Consider the following 14,450-nt stretch of genomic DNA (forward strand, 5'->3'; position numbering starts at 1 on the left):
GAACTTTAAGATAAAGACCAAAGTGATTCAAAACTCATCGGGTTTAAAACTATTGACAAGCTTCCAACTCACCTCTCCGTTCGGTACCGCTGGTTCTTCCCAACTGAACAGGAGAGATCTCCCGTCGTTCATGCTCACGGTTAGATTTGCCACTTCGCTAGGTGGCGCTGGGAAAGTGCTCGCCTCAGTCCAGCCGCTCCTGCCTTCCAGGAGTGCTTGATTGACAGCCACCACCCTGACCCTGTACGACGTAAAGGGGTCAAGTCCACTGAAGGTCGCGTCTAGAACGGTGGATGGCGCTGTGAGAGCAGTCATGATGGGGGGGAGGGCAGTGGGGTCGAGAGTTTGTTCCTGATATTCAATTCTAGAATGAAGATGATTCATTTGACAGTTAGACAGCCAAGAATAAGTCTTAATATTATACGAGTTTGTATAAAAACATGTAGGTTATGATATGTCTATAACAAAATGCATCGGTGTTTGCTTTCTCTCATGAGAATACAGAGCAGGTTCAAAACAAACTCATGCATAATTAGAACAATCAATATTCTCAATCCCCTTACCTGTAGTTGGTTATGACCCCGTTAGGGCTATTTGGGGGATTCCATTTTACCCTCACCGCAAACGGGGAAACGGCATCGACGCTGGGTCGGTCCAAACCCCCGGGGATATCTTGTTGGGTGGTTACGTCGACCCAAGCACTTCGAGTTTCATCTTTGTTATTTGAAACTCGTACCTGGTATTGGTACCTCGTGTGGGGTCGGAGTTCTTTGTCATTATCGGCGTATAATCGAGTGCTTATGTCCGGGGTAAAATAGATCATTTTCTCGAAAGCTATTCTTCCGCTTTCAGCCGAACTTGACTGCTTCCTGTAGACTCTATACCCGGTGATTTCCCCATTTGGCGATGACGGAGGAGCCCAGGTGACCTCAACTGACCTCGGACCGGTCGCCTTGAGTTTGGGGTCTGGTTGACCGCTAGGTGGAGCTGAGTCTGTTCGCGCTGTCGCTGCGGGTCCAACGTTGCAGCTCAAATTGTCATTGAGACGAGAGGAAAAGTTGTATTGTGATGTCATATTTTCATTTCTGACGCAAGTCCGCACTCGCACATGATAAACAGTGTGTGGTGTTAAGCCCTCTATCAGTTGACTAGTCCCTTCCGCGGCTGGGTAGTAAGTTAAAAGTTCGTCGCGATCGCGTGTTAGTCGGTTTTCTGATTCTAAAATGCAATTTGCACGTGACAATGGGTTGGTTATTATTTTAAAATGATTCTGAACAAAACTGGAAATGTTAAAAAGCTTATCTCACCTCCCACGATGCTTCGCTTCTTCCTCAGCGGGGTTGCGATCGTCGTAGTTCCCGCCACGGGAAACATTCCGGGCCGATCGTTTTGCAGTACTACCTCGTAAACATACGTGGTGTCATCGTCATCAACGCCGTCATCGAACGACCACCGAGCTTGTATTGACGTAGGACCTAAAGCATCGACATCGACAGTGGGAATGAGATCTGGCGCCGTTAGTGGTAGCTGCACGAGGTGGAGATCGCTTTTTCCGAACCCGGCTCCGTTCAAGGCTGCGAGTTGGTACTGGAGAGTTGCCCCCGGGTCGTTCAAACGATCAAGGTAAGTGAAAACGTCAGAAGTGCCCGTGTATATCAGATTCCAGGGCATCTAAAGTTTCAAATAAAAACTTTTGGAACCACTGAGGAAAGTCTATTAATTGACAATGTGGCAGCATCTAATGTATTGATATTGAGTTGATCTTAAGATGAGTTCTCATGAGTTGAAGATGTTTCTGTTTTTCAACATTTGGTATTTTATGATAGAAAGTTAGGCTGTTAATACAAATGCTCGTCATTGGCTGCATATACTCTGTGGCATATGACTCATATTACCAAGTTGATGCAAACATAACAGGATTTGTCTCAAAGAACAAACCAACATAAGTTTACCGTGTCTGCAATTTCTTGCTCGGTCGAGTTTAAGATGCCGACGATCCGACGAAATAACCTGAGGTGAGAGGAAGTGCCGATTATTACGAAACAATGGAAGGCAAGTTGAAAGCAAATGACGTATATCCAGACACAATTAACTTGGTTATATTTTTATTCAAAGGTTTTGCTCATTTTTGGCAATTAGAGCGACTGAAATTTTTAATGATTATAAACAAAATATAAGAAACAAAAAACTTTCGCTGACGTCACCTATACTCTATTATGACGCCATTCGGTTCTTCCGGTTCGACCCAGAACAGTTGAACACTGTTGGCGTCAATGGGCAGTGAAGCGGAACGGTGCCACACCCCAACTGGAGTTTCTTCTTTTGTCATTACTGAAGTCTGACGTAACAATAGAAGAAATGATATAACAACCGATCAAAAAATATTGCGATTTAGGAAAATGATGAGACAAAAATTAGCTTTTGAATTTTCTAAGTAACAATTAATCATTGTGACGTCATCCATTACCTCATCGCTAGTGGTACAACCCATCGACGTGCAAGCGACCACAGTGTATGAATATGACGTGTAAGGTTTTAACTTGTCGTGTGTAAACGTCAATTCTTGCGGGTTAGTATCGGGTGACTCCATAACATAGACAGTCCCCAGAGAAGTCTCGTTTATGACGTATCTGGCGGAATAAGAAAGCGACACAAGATAAGCCCGGGAGACAGTTGTGACCTTGCAGGCAGGTTGATGAATGATAACACCGTGAACGATAACGAGCGCGCACTCCTACCTCTGTAAGACCCCATTTGACCTCGCGGGACGAACCCAGCTCAGACGAACCGACCTTGAACCCGTCACCCTCACCTCTGGTGGCCCCATAAATTGGGGAATACCCTGTGCGCTTGTGGCGAGAACTGGTGGGCTGTCGGTACAACCAGCTATGGTGCATACCTGTGTGCAGATGAATAACATCATTATGTTGGAAGATGTCTGCAGGGTGTGCTCGATTGTTAGTATATAGGCTTGTATGATGTCATACGTGCAATTAAGTATTACTTATGTAGAGTATTATCATTGTGACATCAGACGGAAAATGTAAGCAAGTGTCATAAAAACAAAAGTGTATGCCTCGCTATTTTTACCTTCACTCCACAACCCTATACAAGGACATACCTTCAGCACATATCGATATTCTTTGTAAGAAAGCACGTTGTTTGTATCTGTGTGACGTAATGCTAGCCCGTTCCATAATTCCAGGTCGTCACGAAGCAATACGTAACGAGTGATGACGCCTAAATACGTAATAAAGGCAAAATTTTAGTTGCGGTAAAACGAAAATACTTGCACTTCTTGCTAAAATATTCATTCTCACCATTTGGCTTTCCAGGCGGTTTCCATGACAACATGATCGTGTCGCGATTTTCTGAAGACCAATCAGGAGCGTACACTTCATCCGGCGGAGCTTGCGGCGTGGTGACGTCACTACTTTCACTCTCTCCGATTCCGATTTTGTTCTCGGCCAGAATCTTGTATTGGTACTTTGTGAATGGATCCAAGTCATTGTCTACGTCACAATGAAAACCAAGCTGCGTTATTATTACGTTTCTGTTTGGTTTTTACTTAGTGGTATCCAGTGAGACGCAATTTATAGTGATATTTAGAATAATCACAACGGTAGAGTTGAACTAAAGTTGAATTCGGAGCCGAAATAACCTTGAAAAGTGAAGACGGTCGGTGGGCCTCTGTAGATTGTGACGTAAGAAGTAGGGCACATTCCGTCATTTCCGATCGTCGGCGTCTTGTCACGTGATGGCTTTGTTCGGAAACAATCGAAGTTTTCGCGATCGAAATCACACCTGGAACGGAAGATGAAGACACAGGTAATGTTGACCAACTGTTAACGTCATATGAGCGTGATAAGCAGAAAGTTGGTCAGTGTGCTTTCTCGAGTACCGAGCGATGGAGCAATATTATGACTCACAACGAAGTTTGCATTTGGAACGAACCTGTCGCAGGCTGAGAACATGGCGCGACCTAGCGGGCACAATGTACCAGTGCCGCAGTTTTGTGGCATCGTTGCGTCCGACAGCTGCAACGTCGCAACATCAGCGCATACGTCACGACTGGGATTGTACCCAACGCCATGGCAACAAGCTTCGTCTGACGCAATCAGCTCGGTGGCGCAACACTTGTGAACGGTTGACGTAATATCCATGACGTGATGAGCCTGAAGTAGGACATAATTTGCATGAGAGTTTCATAACTTGGATGAGAGGTGGAATTGACGAAAAGTTTTTATTTTGATCAAATTATCCCTTAACGAGAAGTGCGTTATCACAGTCGCATATCAATCGATTTAACACATCCAGTTATCAAGGTCGTAGCTAGTGCAAAATTTTATTGAAGCAAATATGACAAGTAGGCTACATATCCGATTTAGTACGTTGTGAAATGTAGTTTAACTTTTAAAATGTTTTGTGCCTCGTTTGCCTCAATGCAACTACGGCCTAGACCTAGATCATGTCAGTTATAGCAACAAGCTGTGGTTGCCATAACTACACTATAATGGGCAGTTGTCATCACAAACGTTGTTGTTATAATGCGACTGCAAATCTCTGGCTAAATAAACAAAAAATTCCAAAGTGACAATGAAACTAAATCAAGTAACGAAAGAAAGCTGCATTAGATCGTCGCCCGGCTAGCTCAGTCGGTAGAGCGTTGGACTCTTAATCCAACGGTCGTGGGTTCGAGCCCCACGTTGGGCGAAAGTTTTATGAAAAAAGTACGTTCCTTCACCTTATACTTGCTCCCTTGCTGGCAGCAGACGGTTGAGTTCCTGGGAAGATGCTGCAGGCCACAGCATAGAAACTCTTCATCTTGCTTGAATGGAGCTCCCTCCACTCCATTCCCGCAACAAATCTTATCGCTCGAAATTACCTGAAAGATAAAATGATTAAAAAATACAAAATCTTTTGTTCTCAAGATTAAATTCAAGTCTTTTCATATCGGTTGTAGTAAAAATGTCAACTTTGTGACGTCATTCCAGGGTGGTGGTACGAAGGTTAAGTTACGTCATAAAGCCGACCTCGCCGCCGCAGCACTTTCTCTCGAACCCGTCGTGAAGGATTCCTCCGCAACACAGCTGGAGACCGTTTTCAAAATAGGGGACGCCCCCGCAGCAGGAATCTCCAGCGCCCACAGACATTCGATCTTCAACTGGGTCTTTGCAACAAACTTCGCGGGCTTTAACCTTGACGTAGGTCAGATATAAAAATGCATTATGACGTAATCAATAGTCAACAATACAAGAAGGCTATTTCGCACAACAAGCAACGGCAAAACCTTTTGTAGAGGAAATCTATGTCAAACAACGAGAACGCACTGATCACGACAGATGGGAAAATATTCCAGCGAGTCTTGCAGCGTATTTGCTCATACCTTCAAATATCTTCCGCCACAGCATTCGTGATTCTCCTGGTAAGGTTGGAATTTTCCTCCACAGCAAACATCTCTTGGGTGCCCTCTGACGGAAAGGTAATTCTTCCCGCAGCATTCCTTGCCACTGTCAACCGCATGAAGCGCCCCAGAGCAGCAGATCTTAAGATTTAGGGAAACACAAAATTACCAGACTACGTCAAACTTTCAATAAACTGAAATAACCCACAGGACAATCAAAACTTTAACAAATTATTTTAACCTGCTTGATGGGGAAGTAGCACTTGGTGTCGCAAATCTTATACCCGCGCTCGCATCTCTTGTATTCGCAGATTCCTTTCTCTTCTTCAGGTTTTCTGAATCAAGTTAATTTAACCGTCACTCTGCTATACTGTGTTCCATAAATGTTATGATTTTGTTCGATCGTCATTTACTGGCACATCACTAACATTTGTATGACGTCACACACAAACCTTATTATTACATCAGCTGATGAGTTCTTCCTTTTAAGTGAACGCAGCAATAAAAGCGATCATAATTAAAACAAGAAACGTTTCCGTGCTAGCAGCATAGTTTGTATTTAATACGTGGAGCAACCAAATGTCCAGGAACTTACATGTTAGCACAAGGTTTTACGCTTCTGCGTTGAATTTGATAATTCAAGAGGATTCCGTTCAATAAACTCGGTTCCTCCCATTTTATGTCAATACGTTTTGAATCCACCGCCTAAATGTTAAAGTGGTTACAAATCGTCATAAATTTCATTGTTTACGTAATAGATGATTGCTTATGAAATTGAACCTGCCTGTAACAATGGGGCTTTGACACCTGTTGGAAATGTTTCTTTGGTTGTTGATTTGGTGGAGTTGCTCACTGCGCATGCGTAAACCGTACATGCTTCAAGCTATGGACAAAATATTAAATTAACATCCTGGTCACACAATTGTCCAACCTAAGTTGTGTCATTAAACACACCTCGGTCATAACTTAGGTTTTATCAAATAAAAACTCTGACGTGTCTTTGGATGAACAAAGAAAATATTCAACCCAGGGAAGATTTAAATTTCAAGTCATATTCTCTGCAAAATCAAACATGGGCCAACCACTGACCTTCATCGAGTATATCGTGTAAGGACGCAGATCGCTTATGACGTAAGAAGTGGCTTCTGTTAGGTTAGTGTGTATAGTGACGTCGTCGACTATGATATTGTACGCAACAATGCGTCCGTTTGGTTGCCATGGCGGCAACCAGCTGACTCTGAGTTGTGACGCGCTCAAGGAATAAACAACCGGCTGACTCACACCGATTGGTGCTGAAAGAAATGGTTTACATCATTATTTATAGAAACATAGACATCATATAACTTGTATCTCACCTCCGTCGTCTGTGGTGGCAAATACCGGTTGTGACGTAATAGTATGTGCTCCATTGTCTACGTCAAGCTCGAATTGGTAAAACGTTCCCGGTTGCAAAGCGTTTAACTTCCATGACGTAACGTTTGGGGGAAAGTTTTTCTCTCCCTGGCCGCGATTGGTCGAGTTGTAACGAATGACGTAAGAATGGACTTCCCCCTTGAAAGATGAAACGGTAAATATTATATTTCTACGAAAAGCGAATCGCGTCAATGATTACGACGAAACAACCTGCAGCTGTTGCATGGCCGGAGGCTGCCACCATAAGTACACTGCGGTGTGGTTGTGCACGGCCACTTGGAGGACCCCTGGAGCGGTTGGGTAACTTGCTAGGGTCGTTACTCTGGTGACGTCACTCGCTAACGACCCTAAATGGAAAATCTACCAGTTTTTAAAAGCAAAAAGTCTCAAGTATAAAGAAATACATATGTTTAAGGAATCCACGGAAGATATTTATGTTCCTGCTTCTGCAAATGTAAAGTATTCCACAGCAACAGCAATAACAATGCTCACTGTCCGCGATAAAGATTTCAATGTACGTCCATGATCACCGGAACCATAGTCATAGAACTCACCAATCCTGTTGAACACGGACAACCTGTATTCGCAGGTCGTGTATTTTTCCAAGCTCCGGTCCTCAAAAGCTAGCCCCTCCCCGGTGTAAATAGTCTCGGTCAGGTTGATGTAGGGGGGTGGAACCGGTAGTAGGGGCTGAGAAACGATTGTTCTACTGAGCTCGTAATAAATCCCTGAAAAAAACATAAAAAATTAAGAATTATTCATCGACGACGTCCAAATCGCGATCCGTGGTTGTTCGTGACGTCACGAAATAACGATATTTGGAAGTAATGACGCAATCGAACATATTGCATGACGTAGTTTGTCACCTGGTCCATTTTTGTACGCCGGCGGCTTCCACTGAATGTTGACGTAACGCTCAGTGATTGGCGTAGCAATGGGTGGGTCAAGGCCCCAGGGTACGTCGGGGTCAGTTCTGACGGAGGCGGAGGGGCTCTGGGTGCACCCCCCGGTGGTGCAGGCAGTGATAGTGACCTTAACAATGATACGAAACGATCAAGTCTTTGGTTTGTCGCTCAAACTTGGGCAAAGATGGGAGCTTTGGAATATATTGAGAGCAAAATGCGTAGGACTCCGTGCAACTCATCATAGATGTTACAATTAGCTTGCTACTAATAATGGTACTATTAATTACTATTACTATTAATAATAATATTATAACCAAAAGAGCAGGTACTATTATTAATACTAATACTGTTGCTGTTATTCTTAAAATTATTAAGCTTAAGATAAAGTCCTGCAATTAACCACTGGATCAAACAAATGTGCCTAATCGAATCATTTTGTGTGCCGTTTTCCTCTGGTTGATAATGACAAATTTTAACCTCATAATCTGTGTATGGGATGAGGCCTGTGACGTTCCTTTCTCGTATTGTGACGTCGTCAATACGTATGCGAGGCTCCGGAAAAGAGATCTCATATCCTGTGATTGGTCCATTCTCTTGTTCAGGGGTTTCCCACTCAACAAGGGCAGACTCGGAGCCAGATATAGTCACTAGAGGCGCTGCTATCCCTCCAGGCCCTACCAACAACGTCATGAAAATCTAACCTAAGAACCCGGAAGCAATTTCGAGCAATTATCTCACTTCCTGGTCTAGTTCTCACGGTGGCCCACTGGCTGGTGGTAGAGCCACCGGCAAGCGTGGTGCTGATGACGCGGTACTGGTAGGCCGAGTAAGGTCGGAGCTGTTCGCTCTCATCGAGATAGCGCAGCGACTGAGAGGGGACAAAGACGCCCAGAACTTCAGAATCACTGGAAGATCATAATTAGATGAAAAATTGAAAATGGGATAATTTGCATAGCTTGGAGGAAACATAATTTAATCGTTTGTTTTACATTAAAAGCCTTTCAACTAAAACACGGCAATTTGAACACAAATTTTCAAGCGTATTTTACGAAACCCAACGTATCATCTCTTTTTACTTTAACGTCATCACCATCGTCATCACCAACCTGAGATCTCCATCATCACTCTTGTTGCTTCTCCTTTCAAGTCTGTAATTATCTAGAATCCCATTTGTCACATCAGGAGCGCTCCACGTCACAAAGACCGAAGCTGGGGTGTCTGACCGGAGGACAGGGGAGTGCACGCCCTAAGACAAAGAACAGTTCACAAAAAAAACAAAGTTAGGGGAATTATTTCAATGAAATCTTCACCTCTGGAGCGGACGCACTGGTGGTGACTGGTCGCGAGGGGTCGCTCTTGGTGCAGCCAGCGGATGTACAAGCTTCTATTCTGATTGGTGGACAACAACAAAACAATTGTTATATAACAACAAAACAAACTTCCACAAGGTCAAGAAAAGAAAGGCACCACCTACCGGAACCAGTAAGTTGTAAAAGGAGTGAGGTTGTCTGCGAGGAAGTTGGTGACGTTGCCTGGTAGCTCGGTTCTTAATACGTCATTCTGGTACAAGTTATACGATCGAATGACTCCGTTCGGCTCGGAGGGGTTTTCCCACGTGACGTACATGGACCACGCGTCATTTGCGTATATAATAGGCGGGTCTAACGAACTGAAAAGATGGAGAAGGTAATGCGGCAGATCTCATGCAACTCTGATACATAGACATCACATAATACCTTGGAACAGACATCTGGGTGTGGATCGATGCCCATACGCTAGATGTCTCTCCATGCGCATTGGAAGCGATGAGTTGGAACTCATATTCCTTGTACGGTGACAAGCCTGCGATTGACATAACAATGAAGCTTAGTGTAGTGAGGAGCTAGATACTTGCAAGTAGTGAGGCCGGTCAAAGTGTGGTTTGTCATAGAAATATTATTCTAAAACTTTTATAAAAAAAAACTACGTCACTTTCGTTTGTTCGAGTTTGACGACATTTCCCACCTGTCAGGTTGAAGGTCATCTGACGTGTTCTTGACGTAAAAGCGTCTCTTTCGACCTGGGGCGGAAATAAGGATCGATATTTGAGTTGGAAGTAAGCATCACCGGGAGCGTTGTTTCGCGCCGGATCGCTCCACGACGCTAAGATCGAGTCTGACGATTGTGACGTCAGAATGGGTTCGATGACGCCATCGGGAGCCCCGGGTGGCATAGCAACCGTCCTCATGCTGCTAATGACGTAACCGGCGCTATTGGAGGCGTTAACCTAATGAAATGGTAACGTCACAATTGAACAGACGTAATAAATATATACATACATATGCTAAAGCTAGTTTCGGGAGATTGTTCTGAAATTAACTTAAACATTTCAGTAAATTTTTGCTTGTTCTTAAGCCAAAAGCGTAAAAATATGAAATGATTATAATCTGGCAATGAAGTCATGACTTGGATCAAAAATTAAACTCTTTAAACATCACGGCTTTAACATAACTGAAATAAGTTACTTCGTTACAAATCGATGAAAAAATCTTGTGAAAACACATATTCTTATTTTCCACTATCAATTTGCTTCCCTTGCAAAATGTTCTTTTCCATAATCGAAAACATGTTTTCTACAAGTTACCTTGACAATGTAGTCAGAGTATGGGATCAGACTTTCCACTCTCATCCATTTCTCTGCATCTGTTGAATTCAACACGACCCTTGGCTCTTTGTTGGTCGTGTAGTCCATGTCGTCTGGACTTCGGTAAAAAAGACCATCGCATATCAATTTGTAATGTATGCGCCCATTCTCACGTACGGGTTTTCCCCATCTTGCTTCTAGGGTTCTAGGGCCCAAGACAGTGACTGAAAGCTTTACACTTCCTTCAGGGGGGCTTTCCTGGGTCCTTTTAACCACGGTGGGTCCAAAAGAGCACCCCTTCTTGGTACAGACCCTGACTCTGAATGAGTGCCGGCTCCATGGGGTAAGACCGTCTACTTGCGTGGAGGAGGGGCCGCTGGAGTTATGGGTGAGGATGTCGTTCTGGTAGAGACTGTACAAGGTGATGACTCCGTTGGGAAGTTCTGGCTTCGACCACGATATATCGAACGAATGAGGATCGGTTGATGTGACATCTGGCGGTGGGATTCCATCCGGTACGCTTTCGATCGTTCGACACGGGGTGGGGCTGCTGAGCTTGCACCCGCCACCTGTGCAAGCTGAGAGTGTGATGTAATAATCGGTACCGGCAATGAGGTCATAGAGAGTATGAAGAAGAACGCGATCTGTTGTGTTGTGGACAACGTCACCCAGGCCTTCATTGTCGACGCTGGCATCCCGCAAGTACAACACGTATCGTTCTAGAATGCCATTCATAATCGCCGGTTCGAGCCATCGTATTTCGACAGTGTGGGGGCCGCGAACCGTGACCATCGGTTGGTCCACGTGACCTGGCGGAAGTTGTCCTGAGTACAACGTCACTTCCTGGCTAGCGTTGCATCCAACGGAAGTGCAAGCTTCCAGGCTGAAGAGCTGGCGCGTAAACACGGGAAGTCCTTGGATAGTGAAATGGGTTTCGAGGCCGCTGTACACTCTGCTCTGGTTGTGGTAAAGCGTGTACCTCGTTAAGGGGCCGTTGGGTGCTTCTGGTTCCGTCCAGTGGATGGTCATGTTATGAGCGTCCACAACAGCAGTGGGTGCTCGCACTCCGGATGGGATTTCTTGCTGTGTGGCAACCATTGTGCTGCCAGGGCTGCTGGCACAGCCACTGATCGTACACGCGGTGATTGTGATCGAATAATTGGTCCAGGGTCTCAGTCCAGAGATGTTCCCGATGTGGTGATCGCCGATAAAAGTCACGTTAATCGTGTTCGAAGTATTGTACCAAGTCGAGTTCATGTCATCTGCCAATACACAGTGCAGCTGATTCCATATACAAGTTCTGTTTGATGTCAACATAAATAGAAATATAAACGATGTCCATGTGCGTTCCTACCTGCCCTTGCAAGTGGCAAGGCCGACAGAGTGTAATTGACGATGACGCCGTTCGCGTTGATTGGTCGTCTCCACTCCAGCTCGACTTCACGCCCACTCACGCTTCTCTCGTTGAACGGGCCTGGTACTGTGTGGGGAACTCCCTCACCTGATCTTGCAACCATCCAATCGCTCTGCGCCTCGCCGCCTGCGTTTGAACTGACGACCTGGACGAAAATATATTTAAGTTTTACTTTTCAAATACAACCCATTGACTAATTAAAAAGCATAGTTGGCGTTGTGAAATTATTTAACGAATGAGTAAATTTATGTTGTGATTGTGATGACCATCAATGCATTCAACTTTCCAATCTTGCTGCTAAAAGCCACACCTTGAACAAGAATCGTGTAAAAATATCATCTTCCAGTTTTCGATCCAAGTATCCTCGCTTCTTCCCGTCGTACAAAACATCAATCGGGTTCTCTTGACAAGAGCCATTGTTACGCAACAAGAGAGGACTGTGGTAACTTTCGGAGGGGTACTCCAACGTATCCCCTGAACCGTCTCCGCTGGCAGCGCCGGGGTACTGGGGTGAATTATGGGCCCCCTTGGGACAACCGTCAAGATCGACGTTTAACGCAAATACGGAATCTCGAATAAAGTCGACATTTCTTCCATTTATCGCGAAATCGCGCATGCAGCCTCCGAAAGATCTCGCGTCGTCTTCTAAAACCGCGATCAGTGCATTCAACCGCTCAAAGGGAACTCCCCCGATGTAGAAGTCGCGATTGAGGTCAAAAGTTGTTTCACCGAAAGCAAAATCGCTGACGTTTCCTGGCATTCCATCAAATTCAACCGACAACTTCCTTTGAGAAAACGAGCACACGACTCTGTGCCACTCTCCGTCACAAATACTGGCGTTCTTGATGACGGCCCCTGGATCGACTCCAACTTCTACGACGTCGGTTTGCGACGTTGAAATTAAGAATTTAATAGAGCCATCGCGCAAAGTGGCGATCATGTACACATCATCGCTGTCTGAAGCAAAGAACAAGATTCCAGAGCGAAATTCGGTCCTCAGCTTAAATTCTACAGACCAGGAGGCAGGATCAAGAGCGCCAAGAACTTGACCCATTTTCAGGTGACCCCTGCCAAGAAAATGCGAACTTGGGCGGTCAAGGTCAAATGGACAGCCCTGCCACAAGTCGTAGGCGCGGTGCCACCGGTCAGCTGCTTCCCACGTGACGTTCGTCCAACTGCCCAATGCTCCGTTTCTTTGGATACGGATGTCTTTTACGCAACCCACGTGACCCTGTCTTACTACCACGTGTTCGCCACGGTCCGTTGGTCTCGCTAGAGCAAAATCTGTGGGTAATCCCCCCACATAAACGCCGTCATTCATCCCGATGACCTTGGTTGACCCTTCGCTCTTTTTAGAGCCGGTATGAATGCCGTCTATCTCAATGAAGCCGTCGCCGTCAAATCGGTTCGCTTCGAACCGGTGCCACTGCCCGTCATTGTACCGCCGGTTTCCGTCTTTTTGTGTCGTCACAGCGGTCGGATTGTCTTGCGCGTCGAAAAGAAACCAAGGGCGACCATCGCGTAACTGCAGCACGACGTACTCCTCTCTGACGTCACCTGACGACAACGCGGACGCCGCAAGGAGCAGCAGCGAGTCGGGCTCATGAGTTCGAAAATGAAGTTGGATTCCGCTGTAGGAAGCGTCGCGGGGAAGTACCGAAGGTGGGAATCGCACGTAAGCATGACCTGGAAAGCGAACTCCACGCGACATTTCTAGCGGGGGCTGCGAAAATGCTACGCGGGAACGAAGCAGCATGAAATCGGGTCGAGGACCATTAATATGTTCGGGGTCAGTCCAGGTGAGGTTGATTAACTGACCGCTTCGTTCGGTCCTTGGTGAAGGTTGATTTTCTGGGGCTTAGGAAAGAAGAAACAAAATGTCGAGCATTTACAAGAATAAAATGTTGTAAAATAGGCCTGAGTTCGGATTCACATTGAACTACTCGCAATTCTACTGGATTTATGAAGCTTAAAACGAGAAATTTTTATCTCTCGTCTGCCTTGAATCAGGTAAAAGCTAAACTTCACAGTATAAAGCATAATTGATCCTGTAAACGCTTTATTCTTACCTGCTGGCAAGGTCGTGGCATTGCTGGCCGAGCTCAAAATGCAAGAGACTGCGTTACAAAGCCTCATTGTGACGGTGTGTGACGTGTATGGCTCAAAGCCAGAAGCAAGGAAGTGTTGAATATGAGGTCCACATGAGTAGATGACCTGGGTGAAGAGAAAGAAAAAATGTAGGACTCAGAATTTAACATAGAGCATTGTGTAGAAACCTTTTCATTGTGCGTAAGAATTACGTATTTCTATATACCATTATGACGTCACCCAGAGCAATAATGACTTACTACGTCTTCGTTTGGCGGGGCGAAGGGATTTCCGCTCGTGTTGTTTCGAGTCAAGATAACTTGATACATTTTGACGTCACCGCGCGCTTCTGTGACGGGGTCGGGGGCTCTCCAAGTGATGTTCATTTGAAAGGAGGAGAAGGGGCGTAAACGGGGGCCGGGCATGTAGACGGGGGCTGCAAAAAGGATTCGGCTGAACAGCATTTAATTTTGTTTTTCTTTAACTAAGTTTAGTTTCTTTAATCTCTGCGTTGCCAGAGACTGCATGGAACCTGCTCCAAGGCCTTGCCGTGACTTGCACAGGTAAATAGGTAGCGCCCTAACAATGATGATATAAAACCCA

General features: G+C 45.3%; 1 protein-coding gene and 1 non-coding gene across 5 annotated transcripts in view; one reads left to right on the plus strand and one right to left on the minus strand.

The window, feature by feature from the left end:
• Window positions 1–14,450, minus strand: part of LOC143459501 (usherin-like) — a 31,638-nt gene that overhangs the window by 8,392 nt on the left and 8,796 nt on the right. For 3 of the 4 annotated variants that reach the window (XM_076956688.1, XM_076956691.1, XM_076956692.1), the window contains 35 exons: window positions 14,108–14,283; window positions 13,829–13,973; window positions 12,070–13,616; window positions 11,700–11,904; window positions 10,346–11,607; window positions 9,727–9,988; window positions 9,459–9,564; window positions 9,197–9,391; window positions 9,033–9,111; window positions 8,829–8,968; window positions 8,461–8,627; window positions 8,200–8,396; window positions 7,684–7,849; window positions 7,372–7,545; window positions 7,028–7,164; window positions 6,760–6,955; window positions 6,494–6,696; window positions 6,189–6,287; window positions 6,000–6,109; window positions 5,857–5,886; window positions 5,646–5,739; window positions 5,387–5,545; window positions 5,034–5,198; window positions 4,745–4,885; window positions 3,955–4,175; window positions 3,662–3,804; window positions 3,321–3,512; window positions 3,122–3,240; window positions 2,739–2,899; window positions 2,468–2,630; window positions 2,205–2,338; window positions 1,953–2,010; window positions 1,308–1,671; window positions 564–1,218; window positions 73–364 (listed from right to left, as the gene is read on the minus strand). In XM_076956688.1, coding sequence (XP_076812803.1) covers window positions 73–364; window positions 564–1,218; window positions 1,308–1,671; window positions 1,953–2,010; window positions 2,205–2,338; window positions 2,468–2,630; window positions 2,739–2,899; window positions 3,122–3,240; window positions 3,321–3,512; window positions 3,662–3,804; window positions 3,955–4,175; window positions 4,745–4,885; window positions 5,034–5,198; window positions 5,387–5,545; window positions 5,646–5,739; window positions 5,857–5,886; window positions 6,000–6,109; window positions 6,189–6,287; window positions 6,494–6,696; window positions 6,760–6,955; window positions 7,028–7,164; window positions 7,372–7,545; window positions 7,684–7,849; window positions 8,200–8,396; window positions 8,461–8,627; window positions 8,829–8,968; window positions 9,033–9,111; window positions 9,197–9,391; window positions 9,459–9,564; window positions 9,727–9,988; window positions 10,346–11,607; window positions 11,700–11,904; window positions 12,070–13,616; window positions 13,829–13,973; window positions 14,108–14,283 — 8,657 coding nt within the window. The remainder of the gene's footprint in view (window positions 1–72; window positions 365–563; window positions 1,219–1,307; window positions 1,672–1,952; window positions 2,011–2,204; window positions 2,339–2,467; window positions 2,631–2,738; window positions 2,900–3,121; window positions 3,241–3,320; window positions 3,513–3,661; window positions 3,805–3,954; window positions 4,176–4,744; window positions 4,886–5,033; window positions 5,199–5,386; window positions 5,546–5,645; window positions 5,740–5,856; window positions 5,887–5,999; window positions 6,110–6,188; window positions 6,288–6,493; window positions 6,697–6,759; window positions 6,956–7,027; window positions 7,165–7,371; window positions 7,546–7,683; window positions 7,850–8,199; window positions 8,397–8,460; window positions 8,628–8,828; window positions 8,969–9,032; window positions 9,112–9,196; window positions 9,392–9,458; window positions 9,565–9,726; window positions 9,989–10,345; window positions 11,608–11,699; window positions 11,905–12,069; window positions 13,617–13,828; window positions 13,974–14,107; window positions 14,284–14,450) is intronic. The other variant, XM_076956689.1, reaches the window with a different exon arrangement.
• Window positions 4,641–4,713, plus strand: Trnak-cuu (transfer RNA lysine (anticodon CUU)). Its single transcript has one exon. It is a non-coding gene; the product is annotated as a tRNA-Lys (tRNA).

The sequence above is a fragment of the Clavelina lepadiformis genome, chromosome 5, assembly GCF_947623445.1.
Source record: "Clavelina lepadiformis chromosome 5, kaClaLepa1.1, whole genome shotgun sequence".
Classification (NCBI taxonomy): domain Eukaryota; kingdom Metazoa; phylum Chordata; class Ascidiacea; order Aplousobranchia; family Clavelinidae; genus Clavelina; species Clavelina lepadiformis.